The sequence below is a fragment of the Macaca mulatta genome, chromosome 6 (genome assembly GCF_049350105.2).
Source record: "Macaca mulatta isolate MMU2019108-1 chromosome 6, T2T-MMU8v2.0, whole genome shotgun sequence".
NCBI lineage: Eukaryota > Metazoa > Chordata > Mammalia > Primates > Cercopithecidae > Macaca > Macaca mulatta.
The window spans coordinates 63,674,612-63,692,987 of NC_133411.1; the positions used below are offsets into that span (position 1 = coordinate 63,674,612).

The 18,376-nt window shown below is 40.1% G+C and overlaps 1 protein-coding gene across 1 annotated transcript in view; it reads left to right on the plus strand.

Annotated features, from left to right (window-relative positions):
- IL31RA (interleukin 31 receptor A) overlaps positions 1–18,376 on the plus strand; it is a 58,104-nt gene that overhangs the window by 12,452 nt on the left and 27,276 nt on the right. The window contains exon 4 of the mRNA XM_015140081.3: positions 11,406–11,557. Within this exon, the coding sequence (XP_014995567.2) occupies positions 11,406–11,557 (152 nt within the window). The remainder of the gene's footprint in view (positions 1–11,405; positions 11,558–18,376) is intronic.

The following is an 18,376-nucleotide window of genomic DNA, read 5'->3' on the forward strand; positions in this document are numbered from 1 at the left end:
CTGCAAGCTCTGCCTCCCGGGTTCAGGCCATTCTCCTGCCTCAGCCTCCTGAGCAGCTGGGACTACAGGCGCCCGCCACCTCGCCCGGCTAGTTTTTTTGTATTTTTTAGTAGAGACGGGGTTTCACCGTGTTAGCCAGGATGGTCTTCTCGATCTCCTGACCTCGTGATCCACCCGTCTCGGCCTCCCAAAGTGCTGGGATTACAGGCTTGAGCCACCGCACCCGGCCGATATTCTTATATACTCTTTATTAAATGTTTACCTCCTTCTTCTTTGTTAAAGAGGTATCTGTGAACTCAAAAGTAGGCTCATCAAGTTCAAGGATATAATACGTGTTGTGGGTATACAGAAAGTTCATCTTCTAATTAAAGAAGAAAGGAAGTGGGGGAGGGAGGGAGGGAGGAAAGGAAGGAAGGGAGGAAGGAAGGGATTCACCAAATGAGAAAAAAGGAATGAGAAACAAGAGCTATTTTGTGGGCCACTGGTTTCCTCTTGTAGTTTGTAATTGCACTCAAAGAAACAAAAAGGTCTCTCCCCACCACCTCACCCTGCCAATGTCATTGCTCATAAAGGAAAAGAGCATAAAATTATTCGTTTTTAAAATGCCTCACTACTTCTGACTTAAAAAAAATATTTTCCAGCCGGGCGCGGTGGCTCACGCCTGTAATCCCAGCACTTTGGGAGGCCGAGGAGGGCGGATCACAAGGTCAGGAGATCGAGACCACGGTGAAACCCCGTCTCTACTAAAAATACAAAAAATTAGCCAGGCGCAGTAGTGGGCACCTGTAGTCCCAGCTACTCAGGAGGCTGAGGCAGGAGAATGGCGTGAACCCGGGAGGCGAAGCTTGCAGTGAGCCGAGATGGTGCCACTGCACTCCAGCCTGGGGGACACAGCGAGACTCCGTCTCCAAAAAAATATATATATATATATTTTCCAAAGACTCATTTTCACCACTTTTAAAATTATAACTGTATTGAGATATAATTCACATTATGTAAATTTCACCTTTTTAAAGTGTATAGTTCAGTGGTTTTTATTGTATTCACAAAGTTGTACAAATGTCACCACTAATTCCAGAACATTTTTATTGCCCTCAAAAGAAAATTCATACTCATTAGCAGTCAGTCCCCAATCCTTTGTTTTCTCTTTCCTTCATTCCCTGGCAACCACTAATCTATTTTCTGCCTGTATGGATTTGCCTATACATTTTATAAAAATATAATGATAAAATATGTGGTCTTTTGTATCTAATTTCTTTCACTTAGCATAATGTTTTCAAAGTTCATCAATGTTGCAGCATGTATTAGTGCTTTATTTCTTTTTATAGCTAAATAATATTCCACTGGATGGATATACCACATTTTGTTTACCTGTACATCAGTTTATGGACATTTGGCTTGTTGTTACCTTTTGATTATTATGAATAATGTTGCTGTGAATATTTGTGTACAGTTTTTTGTGTGGACATGTTTCAATTCTCTTAGATATATACCTAGTGAAATTGCTGAGTCACATGGTAACTCAATGTTCAACTTTTGGTAGAACTGCTAAACTTTATCAAAGTGGCTGTGCCATTTAACATTCCCACTGGCAATTCATAAAGGTTATGATTTCTGCATACCCTCACCAACACTTGTTATTGTCCATCTTTTTATAATTATAGCCATCCTAGTAGGTGTGAAGTGATACCTTGTTATGGTTCTGATTTGTATTTATCCAATGTCCAATGATGTTGAACATTTTTCATGTGTTTATTGGCCATTTGTATATATTCTCTGGAGAAATGTTTATTCAAATCCTTTGCCTACTTATAATTGAGTTGTCTTTATTGTTGAATTTTAATAATTCTTTATATATTCTTGGCACAAGTTCCTTATCAGATATGTAATTTGCAAATATTTCCTCCCTGTTTGTGGGTTTTCTTTTACTTTTTACATGGTTAAGGTAGAAAAATATTTATATGAAGTCAAAAATGTATATTTTTTTCTTTGATTGTTTGTACTTTAGGTGTCATATCTAAGAAACCATTGCCTAACCTGAGGTCAGAAAGATTTACTGCTGTAGTTTTTTTCTAAGAGTTTTAAAGTCTTAGTTCCTACATTTGAATTGTTGATCCATTTTGAGTTAATTTTTGTGTATGGTGTTAAATAGGGGTCTAACTTTATTCTTTTTTTTTTTTTTTTTTTTTTTTTTTTTTGAGACGGAGTCTCGCTCTGTAGCCCAGGCTGGAGTGCAGTGGCCGGATCTCAGCTCACTGCAAGCTCCGCCTCCCGGGTTCACGCCATTCTCCGGCCTCAGCCTCCCGAGTAGCTGGGACTACAGGCGCTGCCACCTCGCCCGGCTATTTTTTGTATTTCTTAGTAGAGACGGGGTTTCACCGTGTTAGCCAGGATGGTCTCGATCTCCTGACCTCGTGATCCGCCCATCTCGGCCTCCCAAAGTGCTGGGATTACAGGCTTGAGCCACCGCGCCCGGCCAACTTTATTCTTTTGCATGTGGATATCCAGTTATCCCAGAACTGTTTGTTGAAAAGATGACTTCTGCCCCTACACACCCCCCACCATGTTGTTGAATTGTCTTGGCACCCTTGTAAAAATCAATTCATTCACCATAAATGTAAGGTATTTTTCAGGGTTCTCAATTTTATTCCATTGAACTATATTTTTGTCATTAGGTCAATAGCATACTGTCTTGATTACTGTAGCCTAATGATAAATTTTGAAATTGGGAAAGTGGGTCCTCCAACTGTGTTCTTTTTCAAGATTATTTTAGCTGTTGGGTCCCTTGCATTTCCATATAAATTTTAGTATTAGCCTGTCAATTTCTGCAGAGAAGGCAGCTGCAATTTCAATACGGATACTGTAATCTTCAGAATATACAGTCTTCCAATCCATGAACATGGGATATCTTTCCATTTATTTAGGCTGCCTTCAGTTTCTTTCATTAATTTATTACAGTTTTCAGTGTAGAAGTCGTACACTTATTTGGTTCAATTTATTCCAAAGTACTATATTCTTTTAAATGCTATTGTAAATGGAATTGCTTTCTTATTTTCAGATTGTTCATTGTTAGTGTATATAAATACAATTGATTTTTGTATATTGATTTGGTAATTGGATGTTGAACTTGTTTATTGGTTCTAAAAGGTTTTTCAGGTGGATTCCTTAGGACTGTCTGTATACAAGGTAATGTCATCTGCAAACATAATTCTGTTTTTTCCTTTATGATCTGGATACATTTTATTTTTCTTGTCTAGTTGCTTTGTCTAGAACTTTTAGTATAGCATTGAATAAAAGTGTTGAAAGCAGACATCCTTTTCTTGTTCCTGATCTTAGGGGGAAAGCATCTAGTGTTTCATCATTTAAGTTTGATGTTAGCTATGGGTTTTGTAGATACCCATTGCATTGAGAAAATTTCCTTCCATTCATAGTTTGTTGAGTGTTTCCTTATCGTGAATAGGTGTGGGATCTTGTCACATGCCTTTTCTTTATCTGGTGGGATGGTCATGTGGTTTTGTCTTTTATTAAAATGGTGTCTTACATTGAATGATTTTCATAAGTTAAACAAACCTTGTATTTCTGTAATAAGTACCACTTAGTTGTGGTGTATAATTCTTTTTATATGTTGCTGAATTTGGATTCCTAGTTTTTTGTTGAGGATTTTTGCTTCTATATTCAACATGGATATGGTGTGTAACTTTCTTGTGATATCTTTGTTTTTGGTATCAGGGTAATATTGGCCTCATAGAATGAGCTAGTAAGTGTTTCCTCATCTTCTATTTTTTGGAAAAGTCTGTGAAAGACTAGTGTTAATTATTTTTAAATCTGTCATAGATTTCCTCAGTGAAGCCATTTATGCCTGGGCTTTCTTTGTGGGTAGTTTTTGACTTGGTTTCTTTATAAAACTTTTTTTAAGAACTCCCTTTGGAAGACACTCCACACTGTAAACATTGTTGTTAATTCACGGTGATGGGCCTGGAAAGGGACAAGATTATTTACTTTTTCTCAAAAACCTTATTATTATTTTTACTTTCTTAAAATAAGTGTATTATTACTTTAGCAATTAAAATATTAAAAAACAAATTCAGTTACAAAGAAAATGCAAAACAAAACAAACTTTCTAGTCCCTCTTTCAACCAGATTTAGTATCTATTTAAATATTCTGTAATTGGCACTGCTTAAAACTTTGAGGAGGAATTTTGGCCTAAATTGATACAATACTGGAATTACAAAATTAACCTCTGAAGAAACTCTGTTTTTATTATATGTTTCTAGGACCTGGCAAAGTGTTGCTAAGTACTAAGATTTTTTTTTTGGAATCCTTTAATAAAAGCATATAATATCAGAATAATAAGCATAATAATTTTATAATTTTTAGGTTAGTACAAAAGTAATTGTGGTTTTTGCCATTACTTTCACTAGAACTTTTCTAATTTAAATTCAAGTGGATAGAACTATGACAGTACTTTTAAGAGCAATTAAAAATATTTTGGGCCAGGTGCGGTGGCTCATGCCTGTAATCTCAGCACTTTGGGAGGCCAAGGTGGGCGAATCATGAGGTCAATAGATTGAGACCATCCTGGCCAACATGGTGAAAGGCCGTCTATACTAAAAATACAAAAATTAGCTGGGCGTGGTGGTGCTCACCTATAGTCCCAGCTACTCAGGAGGCTGAGGTAGGAGAATCGCTTGAACTCGGGAGGCAGAGGTTGCAGTGAGCCAAGATCACACCACTGCACTCCAGCCTGGTGACAGAGTGAGATTCCATCTTTATATATATATATTTGATTTCTAATTGAAATATGTCCCTCCTACCCCCAGTTTACAGTGGTAATTTGCTTAAACCTTTTTTCACAGATAATGCCAGGGGTTACTTTGGTCCAGTCTCTGACACAAATTATTATAATTAGTGGTACCTAAATGAATAAACTTTTGCTATGTTTGATATGCATCAGTTTTTGACTTAAAATCTATTCTGTCTGATTTTAGTATGCCCACTCTGCTCTCTTTTGGTTACTATTTGCATGGAACATCTTTTTTCATCCTTTCACTTTCAATCTATTTGTATTTTCAGATCTAAAGTTAGTCTTTGTAGATAGCATATAGTTAGATCTTTTTTTTACATTTAAAAATTTTATCTTATTTTTTATAGAGACTTGCTATGTTACCCAGGCTAGTCTTGAACTCCCGGCCTCAAATGAACCCTCTGCTTTGGCCCCCCAAAATGTTGGGATTACCAGCATGAGCCTTTGTGCCCAGACAGTTGGATTTTTTTTTTTTTTAATTATTTGCTAATCTGTGTATTTGGGCTAGAGAGTTTAACCTATTTACATTTAAAGTAATTATTGATAAGGAAGGACTTACTTTTGACATTTTAAAAGTTTTCTTTATATTTTATAGTTTTTTTATCCCTCATTTTTTTCATTATTGTCTTCTTTTGTGTTTAGTTGATTTTTTATGGTGACATGTTTTGACTTCCTTTTGAGGATTTTCTGTAGATACTTTCTTTGAGAGTACCATGGGGACTACAAATAGCATCTAAAGTTGTAACAATCTAATTTGAAATGATATTAACTTAACTTCAATTGCATATAGAACTCTACTGCTACACAGCTTCATTCCCCACCTCCACTTTATGTCATTGATGTCACAAATTATATCTGTATCCATTGTATACCATAAAGCTGTAATTGTTTTTTATGCATTAATCTTTTAAATTCTTTGGAAAATTAAAAGAGGAATTATAAACCATAATTACAATAATACTAGCTTTTATATTTGCTCATGTATTTATACTGGAGATCTTTATATCTTCATCTGATTCCAAGTCAATGTCTAGTGTCCTTTCATTTCTACCTGAAAGACTCCTTTTAGCATTCCTTATAGGGCAGGCCTATTGGTAATGAACTCTCTCAACTTTTATTTATCTTGGAATGTCTTAATTTCTCCCTCATTTTTGAAGAACAGTTTTGCCAGGTGTATAATTCTCATTTGACAATTCTTTTTCTCTTTCAGCACTTTAAATGTATTAGCCCACTGCCTTCTGGGCTCTAAGGTTTTTGCTGAGAAATTAGTTGATATTATTATTGAAGATCCATTGTATGTAATGAGTTGTATCTCTCTTGCTGCTTCCAAGAGACTGACTTTCTCTTTCTGGGGTTTGGTTGTAATGTGTCTTAGTGTGGGTCTCTTTGGGTTTATCCTACTTAGTATTCACTGGGATTCTTGGATTTGTAGATTTGTGTATTTCATCGAATCTGGGGACTTTTTAGCTAGTATTTCTTCAAATAATCTCTCCACCACTTCCTCTCTCTCTTCTCTTTCAGAAACTCCCAAAATGTGTTTATTGGTTGGCTTGATCCTGTTCCACAGGTCACTTAGACTCTGTTTATTTTTCCTTATTCTTTTTTCTTTCTGTTCCTGAGACTCAATACTTTCAGTTGTTCTATCTTCACCTTTACTGATTGTTTCTTATGCCTGCTTAAATTTACTGCTGAACCCCTGTAGTGAATTTATATTTCAGGTATTATGATTTTCAACTTCAGAGTTTTTGTTTGCTTCTTTTTTTAAAAAAATTTCTGTATCTTTGTTGATATTCTCATTTTGTTCATGTATCATTTTCCTGATTTCCTTTAGTTCTTTGTCCGTGTTTAACTTTAGCTCTTTGAACATATTTAAGATGTTCATTTTAGGGTCTTGGTCTAGAAATTCTGATTGCTGGGCTTCCTCAGGGACAGTTTCTGTGGTTTTATTTTGTTTACTTAAACGGGCCATGTTGTCCTGTTTCTTTGTATGCCTTGCAATTTTTGTTGTTGTTAAAAATTAGGCATTGGAAAAAACAGCTACCTCTTCAAGTCTTTGCAGACTGACTCTGTTCTGGGGCTGTTCTTCATAGATTTGTTGGGCTTACTCTGAGCCTAGGGATTAGCCCTAGGTGAAAACTTAAAGTCTTCTCAGTTCTTTTCTGAGTATACATCTTGCCTAGGTCTGGATGGTGCTTTCTCAGTCACACTATGTATACACACAGCTGCTTTTTTTCTTCGTTTTTTGAGAAAAAAACGAAGGGTCTGGCTCTGTTGCCCAGGCTGGAGTTCAGTGATGTCATCATAGCTCATTGCAACCTCCCCTTCCTGGTCTCAAGCCATTCTCTCACCTCAGCCTCCCAAGTAACTGGGACTAAGGTACACACCACACCCAGCTAATTTTTATATTTTTTTGTAGAGGTGGATTTCACCGTGTTGCCCAGGCCAGTTTCAAACTCCTGAGCTCAAGCGATCTGCTTGCCTCGGCCTTTCAAAGTGTTGGGATTACAGGTGTGAGATGCTGTGCCCGGCCATAGCTGCTTTTGAATGTCTTAATTTTCCAAAGAGTCTTACCCAGTTTCTCCTTATGATTTTATATAATTTATTGTATGTCTCCTTACATAATCTCTTGCCCCAGGCTTCCACGAATCCGTAGTCTCCCTGTAGCTTTTATGAGCACTGCCTGGCTCTTTTCCTGCCTAAGATTAAAGTTAGGCAAAACAGAGACCAGTCGTTTAGTCTGCCCTCCAACAGGCTGGAATGTAAATAAGTATTCTTTGTTCTCTCCAGTTGATAGAAGGGAAATAAGAGCAGAGATGCCACCTTCTCCAAACCAAGACCACTGATGTTTCAGGCAGAGGGTGGGGCAAGGGCAAGTAAGACAGCCACAAAACTATTTTCCTGCCACTTTGAAGGTGACTTTGTCTTGATTTGGTGTTTATTATGGTTATAAACCTTGGGTTGATTTCCAGAGCTCCTACAAGTTTAGTTCAGCCAGTGTGTGTCCCCTTTTTTTTTTTTTTTCTGAGACAGAGTCTTGCTCTATCTCCCAGGCTGGAGTGCAGTGGCACAATCTCAGCTTACTGCAACCTCTGCTTCCCAGGTTCAAGTGATTCTCCTGCCTCAGCCTCCCAGGCAGCTGGGACTACAGGCACGCACCACTTTACGTGGCTAATTTTTGTATTTTTAGTAGAAACAGGGTTTCACCATGTTGGCCAGGATGGTCTTTTTCTCCTGACATTGTGATCCACCCGCCTTGGCCTCCCAAAGTGCTGGGATTACAGGCATGAGCCACCACTCTCGGCCCTGTCTTTTTTTTTTTTTTTTTTTTTAATCTTTTCATGGAAGAATAAGAACGTAGAGCTACCTAGTCTGCCATTTTGCTGATGTCACTTGATATAAATCAGTTCTTAATGAGATATTCTGAGAGCCATTTTTATTCAGAGGAGTAACTAATACTTTCTATCTTCTTGGTGACAGAGTGTTAGAGTTAAGTGGAACTACACTAGGTATTTGTGTTTATTCTGACTGGAGGTAGTTTAGTGTAATGAGTAAGGGCAGGAACTTTGGTGTGGATACAAATGAGCCTTAGATTGGCTTCTTATTAGAAAGTTATTTTCCCTTTTCCAATACCAGTTTTATCTTCTGTAGAATGAATATAATGAATGTTAGGTGGTTGAAAGGATTCAACAAAATGATTCACCTAAAAAAATACTTATCAAGTGTTCAATACATATCAATAATTTTATGGAAATATTTAATATGTTTATTGTATACAGCTCTACTTACTAGTGGCCACACGGATTGATGATCACCCTTTAGTCCAGGCATCAGTACAAATTATTTTTTGAGTAGCTAACAAGAGCTTTCTGAATATTTTTACCCAGTTAATCTTTTAAAGTCCATGTCTCTAAGTAGGGATTTTGCTTTCCAAAACTCTTCAAGAATTACAAAGACCCCATTCTCCATGATGTGATTATTTTACATTGCATAAAACAGCTCATATGCTCCATAAATATATACACCAATTACGTACTCACAAAAATTAAAAATTTTAAAAATTAAAAAAACAGTATTACAAAGACTGAAAAGATAATACTATTCAATTCTAGCCAGCAAGAGTGTGGTGAATGGGTATTCATACAATGTTGATGGAAACTGAAATTAGTATAACCTTTCTGGTAAGCAAAATGGCACTGTGTGACAGCAGCCCTAAAAATGGTCATGCCCTTTTACCCAGTCAGCTAGTGCTAAGGGGTCTAAGGAAACCATCAGAGATGTAAAGGGAGATTCAACTATCATCCATTTACTCATTCACTTAACAAATACTTGATACCTGCTAAATGTCAGGTGTTAATTCTAGACTCTGTGATCAAGTCCAGCCTTTGTCCTTAAGAAGTTTTAAATGAAAAATTAGAAACACTATTGTTAGTGGTGGAAGTTATCTGAGTTACCTGCAGCAAATCCAAATGGGTCTGCAGTAACCTCAGTTCTTGCCTCCTCAGAAGAAAGAATTCAACTGAGGGGCATAGGACAGAAGGAGAAACCGACACATGTTTTACAGCAGGAGTGGAAGTTTATTAAAAAGCTTTAGAGGCCGGGTGCAGTAGCTCACACCTGTAATCCCAGCACTTTGGGAGGCCAAGGTGGCCGGATCGTGAGGTCAGGAGATCGAGACCGTCCTGGCTGACACGGTAAAACCCTGTCCCTATTGAAAATACAAAAAAATAGCCAGACATGGTGGCGGGCGCCTGTAGTCCCAGCTACTTGGGAGACTGAGGGAGGATAATGGTGTGAACCTGGGAAGTGGAGCTCGTAGGGAGCCGAGATCGCGCCACTGCACTCCAGCCTGGGTGACAGAGCGAGACTCCATCTCAAAAAAAAAGAAAAAAAGAAAAGAAGTTTTAGAGCAGGAATGGAAAAAAGGTAAACAACCCTTGGAAGAGGGCTAAGTGGGCGTCTTGGCAGTCAGGTGCCCCATTTAACCTTGGACTTAGGGTTTTCCATGCTGGCCTACTTCTGGCATCTTGTGTCCCATTTCCCTTGATTCTTCCCTTACGGTGATCTGCCCACTTGCACGTTGGCCAGCTGGCACTTAGGAAGTGAGCATGCGCAGTGTGTTTACTGGAGTCGTACGCATGCTCACCTGAGGCGTTCTTCCCTTTTCCAATGGAATGCCCCTAGAAGCTCATATACCAGTTAAACTCTGCCATTTTGCCTCTTAATGCCCATGCTTGAGCCTACTCGCCCAATTCCTGAGTTTTTGTTTCGTTTTTTTTTTTGAAACGGAGTCTCGCTGTGTCGCCCAGGCTGGAGTGCTGTGGTCCAATCTCAGCTCACTGCAGCCTCCACCTACTGGGTTCAAGTGATTTTCCTGCCTCAGCCTCCTGTAGCTGGGATTACAGGCACCTCCCACCACGCCTGGCTAATTTTTGTATTCTTAGTAGAGATGGGGTTTCACTGTGTTGGCCAGACTGATCTTGAACTCCTGACCTCTTGATCTGCCTGCCTCAGCCTCCCACAGTGCTGGGATTGTGAGCCACTGCGTCCAGCCCAATTCTTGAGATCTTATTTTGGAGCTGCCAATCACTAGTTACAGATGTTTTTATTTATTGGGAAACTGCCTTTCCCTGTTGCTGGCTGCAGCCAATTATTAGGTTTGCAAGGCAGCGTGACAACTGTCTGAGCATCACCTGATGGTCACCTGACTTTCCTGGTGGTGTGTAGGGGGAGCCCTCTCCTGTCCTGCTCATGCCTGATTAGCTACCTACTGTAATACTGTGAATGTGCAATAATAGAACATAAGTCAAAAAATTATGTTAATCCATAAAGTAGAATATTATGAACCTTAAAAATCATGTTTTGAAGAACTATTAATAGAAGGTGATATATGCTGATTGCATATTTTAAAAAAACAAAAGCTTTATTTAGCGTATCAATTTTGTTTAAAAGATAATGCAAATAATTACGCAGAAAACAGCTGAAAGGAAATATACCAAAATGGTAATAAGGGTTATCTCTGGTTGGTGGGATAATGGATGATTTTTAGTTTTTCTTGGTATTTTCTACACTTAAAAAATGTTGTATAATGAGCATATGCTACTTTTATAACTAGAAAAATGCATATTTTCAAAGAGAGAAATTTGGGGCTAGAATGTTTGCAGTGTGGAAGGAAAATGAGAGTTATTTGATAGTGTTTATAGTGGGTATTCCATCATCCTGGAGGTCAAGGAAGGAGATGCCTAGGGGAGGTGAGAGTAAATAAGAGAGACAGCCTATTTTCTGGTTCTGTGGTCTCTTTTTACCTCCTTTCTGCTTGGCATAGCATATGATGACCCAATCAATAAGAGGCTGATTTGTTGAAAAATCACAGGAATGCATCCTTTTTTCACTGGGTATTCCTTTTTCAGAGGTGTTGGGGTTGGGGGTGGGGGCGACATTCCTTTTGTACTACCTTGCAAATGCCATCTGCATTCATATAGCAGACCACAAAGCACTATCATTTCCTTTCTAAGGTTTTTTCTTTTTTCAATTTTGGATGGATGCTGTTAGCAAATTCTTATCTTTTTGCAAATATGAGAGTTGTATGATTTTTATTTTCAGCGAAAACTGAACCACCTGAGATTTTCAGTGTGAAACCAGTTTTGGGCATCAAACGAATGATTCGGATTGAATGGATAAAGCCTGAGTTGGCACCTGTTTCATCTGATTTAAAATATGCACTTCGATTCAGGACAGTCAATAGTACCAGCTGGGTAAGTTATGCCGTTATAATAATGTTCCTATTAGAGGCCCAGAGGAAAAGAATCATTGACAACTATTGTTGACCTGGAATCATTATTTCACTTTTTACATTGAAAATAGAAGAGAGACATAGGAAGTATTTCTCTTCCTAGTGTTGCATTTTTCCTTCTGGACCTTTTAGATTGGAAGAGTGTTCTACAATAGGCATTTTTGCCTTCTGAGCACAGGGACACAATAAAGAGTGAGAAATTTACTTCTGCATTATATCCAAGTTTGCGTCTGGCTGTGTGGCTACCAGAGAGTCTATGGTTTGGCCATTTTATTTTTTATTTTTCTGACCCTTTATAAAATCATGAGGTATAACATACATTTGGAAAGGTGAACAAAACATAAATATTGCATTTAACAAATTACTAAGTCAGTGCTCATGTAGAAACCACTGCAGTCAAGAACAGAACATCTCCAGGATGCCAGAGCCCTCTGCTTGCCCTTTGCTCATGACCTCCGTGAGAGCTAACTATTGCCCTGATTTTCATGGTAATCTTCTTTGCTTTCATTTTTTACCATTTAAGCCTGCATCACTGAAGAACATAGTTTAAAAGACTATGCCCTCTTTCCTTGAGCCCTCCTCCTTCATCCTGAAGGAGCGCCCAGTAGAAATAGAGGAGCATATAAAGGGAATCCATACATTTTGTATTTTCTAATGTTTGGCTTCTCTCTCTCAATATTGTGCTTTTAAGACTTATTCATGCTATATAATGCTGTAGTTTATAAATCTTCATTGCTGTGTGGTATCCCATAGTCTGAACATGATGGAATGGTGACTTTAATTTGCATTTACTTGACTTTTAATGAAGTTGCACACCTTTTCATATGTTTATTGGCCCTTTGGATTCCTTCTTCTGGAAGTGCTGATTTAAGCCTTTTGCATGTTTTCTCTATTGGCTGGTCTGCCTGATTTTTCAATTGCTTTGTAGGCATTCCTTATATATTCTGTTTATGAGTCTTATTTGCTATGTGTATGGCACACATCTTTCACTATGTGGCATGAGGTTTCACTCTCTTAATGGTGACTTTTGAGGAACAGTCACTTAATTTTAATATGGTTAAATTTTATCTGTCTTTATCTTTATGCTTATGCCTTTTGTGTCTTAGGAAATGTTTTCTTACCTCAAAGTTCAGAAAATATTCTGCAGTTTCCATCAATGCAGCTTGAAATTGTATCACCTTTTTGTAATCATCTCATATTTATTGCCTTTTTATAAATTTTAGACAGGATCTCACTCCGTTACCCAGGCTGGAGTGCAGTGGTGTGATCGCAGCTCATTGCAGCCTTGAACTCTTGGACTCAGATGATCCTCCTGCCTCAGCCTTTCGAGTAGCTGAAACTACAGGCATGTGCCACCATGCCTGGCTGATTTTTAATTTGTTTTTGTAGTGTTGCCCAAGTTGGTCTTGAGCTCTTGGTCTTAAGTGATCCTCCTCCCTCAGCCTCCCAAAGTACTGAGATTACAGGTGTGAGCCGTCATGAGCAGCCACATTATTGACTTCTAATCAACTATTGGCTAATTAAACCTTTAAGACTTTTTACCTCCTGAAGACTTGCTAGTAAAACATACCTCTACTATCTTATCGTTTGTTGATTTTTAACCTAAGTTCAGGTGTTTTATTTATTCTTATTGAATTTCTTCATGTTGGTCTTATCTATCATTCCAGCCTATTTAGAATCCTGTTTGGTCCAAAACTTATGATTAACTTTTTACTTTTTAACTTTTCAGTATCTCCAGATTTGATAACACTTCCTTCTATACCTTTATCTAATTATTAATAAAAATGGTGGCCGGGCGCTGTGGCTTAAGCCTGTAATCCCAGCTCTTTGGGAGGCCGAGACGGGCGGATCACAAGGTCAGGAGATCGAGACCATCCTGGCTAACCCGGTGAAACCCCGTCTCTACTAAAAAATACAAAAAACTAGCCGGGCGAGATGGCCGGCGCCTGTAGTCCCAGCTACTCGGGAGGCTGAAGCAGGAGAATGGCGTGAGCCCGGGAGGCGGAGCTTGCAGTGAGCTGAGGTCCGGCCACTGTACTCCAGCCTGGGCGACAGAGCGAGACTCCGTCTCAAAAAAAAAAAAAAAAAGAAAAAAAAAAAAGAAAAATGGTGACTACATCAGAGCCCTGTGGTAAACCAGTAGAAACCATCCAGAGGATCAACCCTTCTTTTGGATATGGTCATTTATTCAGGGTTCTATGAATATACCTAATTACCACTATCGTCATTCAGGCTACTTTTTTTTATCTTGTCCAGGAGGCTATCATGCGACCCTTTCCCTTGTGGAAACCCATAGACACCCTATTTACTGCAGCATCGTCTCCTTGTCTGGAACTCTTTCAGTAAAGCATTATTTGTCCTATTGATGCAGAATTTTTGAGCCTTAGATCAGCTAAATCCGGGTTCTTGTGTCACCAAGAAAAATTACGCACGCGGACACATTGAAGGGTGAGGAGAGAGGAATTTATTGGGTGAAAAGGAAACGAGAAAAAAACTCAGCAAAGCAAGATGGGCTCCTACTAACAGGCTACCATCTCACAGATTGAATACCAGGCCACCATACAGGAGCTGAAGAGTCCAGGCTCCTTCTCCCTGCACAAGGTGTGAACTTCCCGTGGCTCCACCCCATTCTCCCAGTGCACAGACGGATCCCCAGTCCATTGTGGGCATGCGTGGACAAGACCCTGGGCAGCTTTCCCCATCTGCACAAAAGCATCTGATGTAAACACTTGTGGGGCGGGTCGGAGATTCTCTGGGAACCCTCCTTATCTGCCTTCTGCCTCTATCACTATGTTCAGAGAGATGGTAGTGGCCACTTCTCCCCCCAGCTTCCTTTCTAAGCCAGCTCTGGAACCATTCTCTTTGAACCTGCCTACGTGGAACATTAGATTCAATAATCGTAGTTTGGGGAACCCCTAAGTGGGGCAGTCCCTGGTACAGCACAAGCTCCTCTTCATACCACATGTCATGGTCTCCGTGAACCTGAGAAACTTTTGGGATAATCTACTGGCTATAAACCCTTAATTCCTTCTATTTGACGAGCTCAGAGTCACTACAGCTGCTGGGATAGGATTCAACAAGAAAAATAAACCAGGACTAGAGTCCCTCTGGAAAATTACTATACCATATACAACACTAAGTGAGGGCAACAAGTATAAACTACCCAACCCTTGGCAGCCTGTACGCTGTCTCTTTGACAAACTCACCTACATCTGTACTCTTCTTCTACATCTGCTTCCTTCCTTCCAGTCCCCAAGGTAAAATGTCCTGCCTCCTGTTTTCCTGGAGGATGCAGGAAGGAAGGTGGAAGTCTGTACTACTCTTTCTCTCTCCTTGGATTTCTTTCTTTCTTTCTTTCTTTTTTTTGTTTTGAGATGGAGTTTCACTCTTGTTGCCCAGGCTGGAGTGAATGGCTGAATGGCACAATCTTGGCTCACTGCAACCTCCACCTCCGGGGTTCAAGTGATTCTCCTGCTTCAGCCTCCCAAGTAGCTGGAATTACAGGCTTGTGCCACCACACCTGGTTAATTTTTTGTATTTTGAGTAGAGATGGGGTTTCACCATGTTGGTCAGGCTGGTCTCAAACTCCTGACCTCAGGTGATCCACCTGCCTCGGCCTCCCAAAGTGTTGGGATTATGGGTGTGAGCCACCATGCCTGGTCTTCTCCTTAGCTTTCAAATACATGCAGTTATCCTCAGTTGTAATCCCAGCTAAACCCAACTCAGCTCTTCCCAACCTTCTATCAAAGATTTCCATTGTTGATGGAAAAGGGTCCAAATTGTTAACCCTGTGAGACCTGGCTTCTACTGACCCCTTCACGCTCTCTCTCTTGCCTCTCTGGTCATTCTGAATTGCTTGTTTCCCTTGCATCATGTTCTCTCACTCTTTCTGTGCCTCTTCCTAGAACACCCTCTGCTTTTGCATCTCTTCTCCTACCCCAGTTTCTTCACCTTTCAGAACTCAGGACTGACATATTTCCTTCTGAGGACCTGGGCCTGGTCCCTCCTCTGCATGCTTCTGTCATTGCACTTAACAACAACGCATTTCAACTTTCTCTTCCAGTTAGACTGTAAGTTCTTCAAATGCAGGAATCTTTGCTTTCATCTGTTTTCCCTTTGCCTGGTACATGCCTGTGCTCAATAAATATTTGTTTAAGTGTAGCCGTGTAAAACTAATGCTAAAATTCCAACATGTCCATATAACAAGACCCATATTTGTATGATATGTGAGTAACAAAGAGCTTCCTTATACTCCAAATTATTGAATCCTTGCAAATATCCTGTAATTGAGGCCTTGCTATCCCCATTTTTGCAGATTAGGATATTAAGATGTTGAAAACTTAAATGATCTATTCAAGATCACAGGGCTTGTCAGTTGCAAACCTAAGCTCAGGTTTTCTGTCTCCCAGGTTTGCCATCCATGTGACCATACCTCAGCAGCCTCCAGATTCTTTTGTGGCCCTAGTTTAAAGGGTTTGCACCTTTATATAATAAAGCCATGTGAGCCTCTTAGAAAGGGATCTCAAAACTGTTTTAAGAATTTGATGTATGGACTGGGTGCAGTGGCTCACACCTGTAATCCCAGCACTTTGGGAGGCTGAGGCGGGTGGGTAATTGAGGTCAGGAGTTAGGGACCAGCCTGGCCAACATGGTGAAACCCTGTCTGTACTAAAAATACAAAAAAATTAGCCAGATGTGGCTGGGCGCGGTGGCTCATGCCTGTAATCCCAACACTTTGGGAGGCCAAGGTGGGCGGATCACGAGGTCAGGAGATCGAGACTATCCTGGCCAACACAGTGAAACCCTGTCTCTACTAAAAATACAAAAAATTAGCCGGGCATAGTGGCAGGTGCCTGTAGGCCCAGCTACACGGAAGGCTGAGGCAGGAGAATGGCAAGAACCCAGGAGGCGGAGCTTGCAGTGAGCCGAGATCACTGCACGCCAGCCTGGGTGACACAGTGAGACCCTGTCTCAAAAAAAAAAAAAATTAGCTGGGCATGGTTGTGCGGACCTGTAGCCCCAGTTACTGGGGAGGCTGAGGCAGGAGAATTGCTTGAACCCAGGAGGCAGAGGTTGCAGTTAGCCAAGATCATGCCACTGCACTCCAGCCTGGGCAACAGAGTGAGAAACACACACACACACACACACACACATACACACACACATATACACACACACAGAATTTGATTTAGGTTTTGTATCAGAACTTCTGACTCATCTATTAAGACAAACACTTTGGGTGAGTTAGGATTTGGCACAAAGCATAGATTGTTAACAATGAACCTGATGAAGCTAATTAGTGTTTTGGTAGGGTTCCATTGCCTGTGCAGAGTTGGGGAAGTTTTAGATCTAAGCCTGTATATAAAGGATCAGTTGATAGAGGATCTTGGCTGGACAAAATAACAAAGTAAAGGAGCCTTACAGGCACCTTGTTTAAAAGACTGAGCAGTGGTTTCATCTCCTCTGAGGCTCAGGCTGGGAGGAAGAGGCTTCCGTGGCTACATTAGGCAGAACTTTCTGAGCATGAACATGATAAGAACCACCACACAGGCTGAGCATGTGCTAAGGGTACAAAAAAGCAGGAGGAAAAATTGAAAGATTAGAAAGAATATTATGTATTTTTTAAAGTGTGAAAAGTAAAATAGAGCTTTATTAGACTTCCTTACACTTGCTGTATGGATTAGTATTTGTATTTTAAATCACGTATGGAGGGCACCATGTGGTTGGGCCTTTCCTGGCAGTCTTAATCCTTTTCTAACTGGATCCCTAACTAACAACAGGTTGTCCCAAGTTATGCTCCCCACAACCCTAGTCTGCCGTCACAGCATCTCCAGGGCCTGTTTGAAGAGGATGCTCAGGGAACCTGGGATTTAGCCCCCAAAGTGTCATTGCCTCTTCTTGTTCCACCCCCATCTCACCAGACTGGGAGTTCCAAAGACCGTCTGCAGCTGGACAGAGTTCCAAAGTCCATCTGCAGTTGTCAGCTTTCTGCCATAGACACATATCCTCCTTCTGCCCAATTTCCTTAAAGCACAGGAGCTGCAATTAGGTACTAATTTTCACAGCTGGGACATAGATGTAGTAGTATCAGGACTTCCTTCTCTTGCAGGATCCCATGGGACTATGCTGTGTGCATAGTAGTTAAATAGACATGTCTATTAGTGCAGTTTATTTAATTAATTAATTAATTTATTTAGAGACAGAGTCTCTCTCTGTAGCCCAGGCTGGGGTGCAATGGCGCGATCTCGGCTCACTGCAAGCTCCACCTCCCAGGTTCATACCATTCTCCTGCCTCAGCCTCCCGAGTAGCTGGGATTACAAGTGCCCACCACCACGCCCGGCTAATTTTTTTTTTTTTTTTTTTTTTGTATTTTTAGTAGAGACGAGGTTTCACCATGTTAGCCAGGATGGTCTCAATCTCCTGACCTCGTGATCCGCCCACCTCAGCCTCCCAAAGTGCTGGGATTACAGGTGTGAGCCACTGCGCCCAGCCAGTGAAGGTTATTTTTTATTAATCAGCTCAAAATAAGCTATATAAACCTTTAGGTTTTGGGTTTTATAACTTTAGGTTTATAAAGCTTATATTGAGCTAAATGTTTATATTGAACTAAAGGTTTATATTGCAGCAACAATGACTGTGTTCAGAAAAGGAATAACTAAATGTTTAGTTTCTCTTGGAGAGCTGAGTCCCAGAAATTGCATAAAGCAACACCTTCACTTTACCAATCAGAAGCTGACATCTAGAGAAAAGAACTGATTTATTTACCTCTTCCCTCCCCAA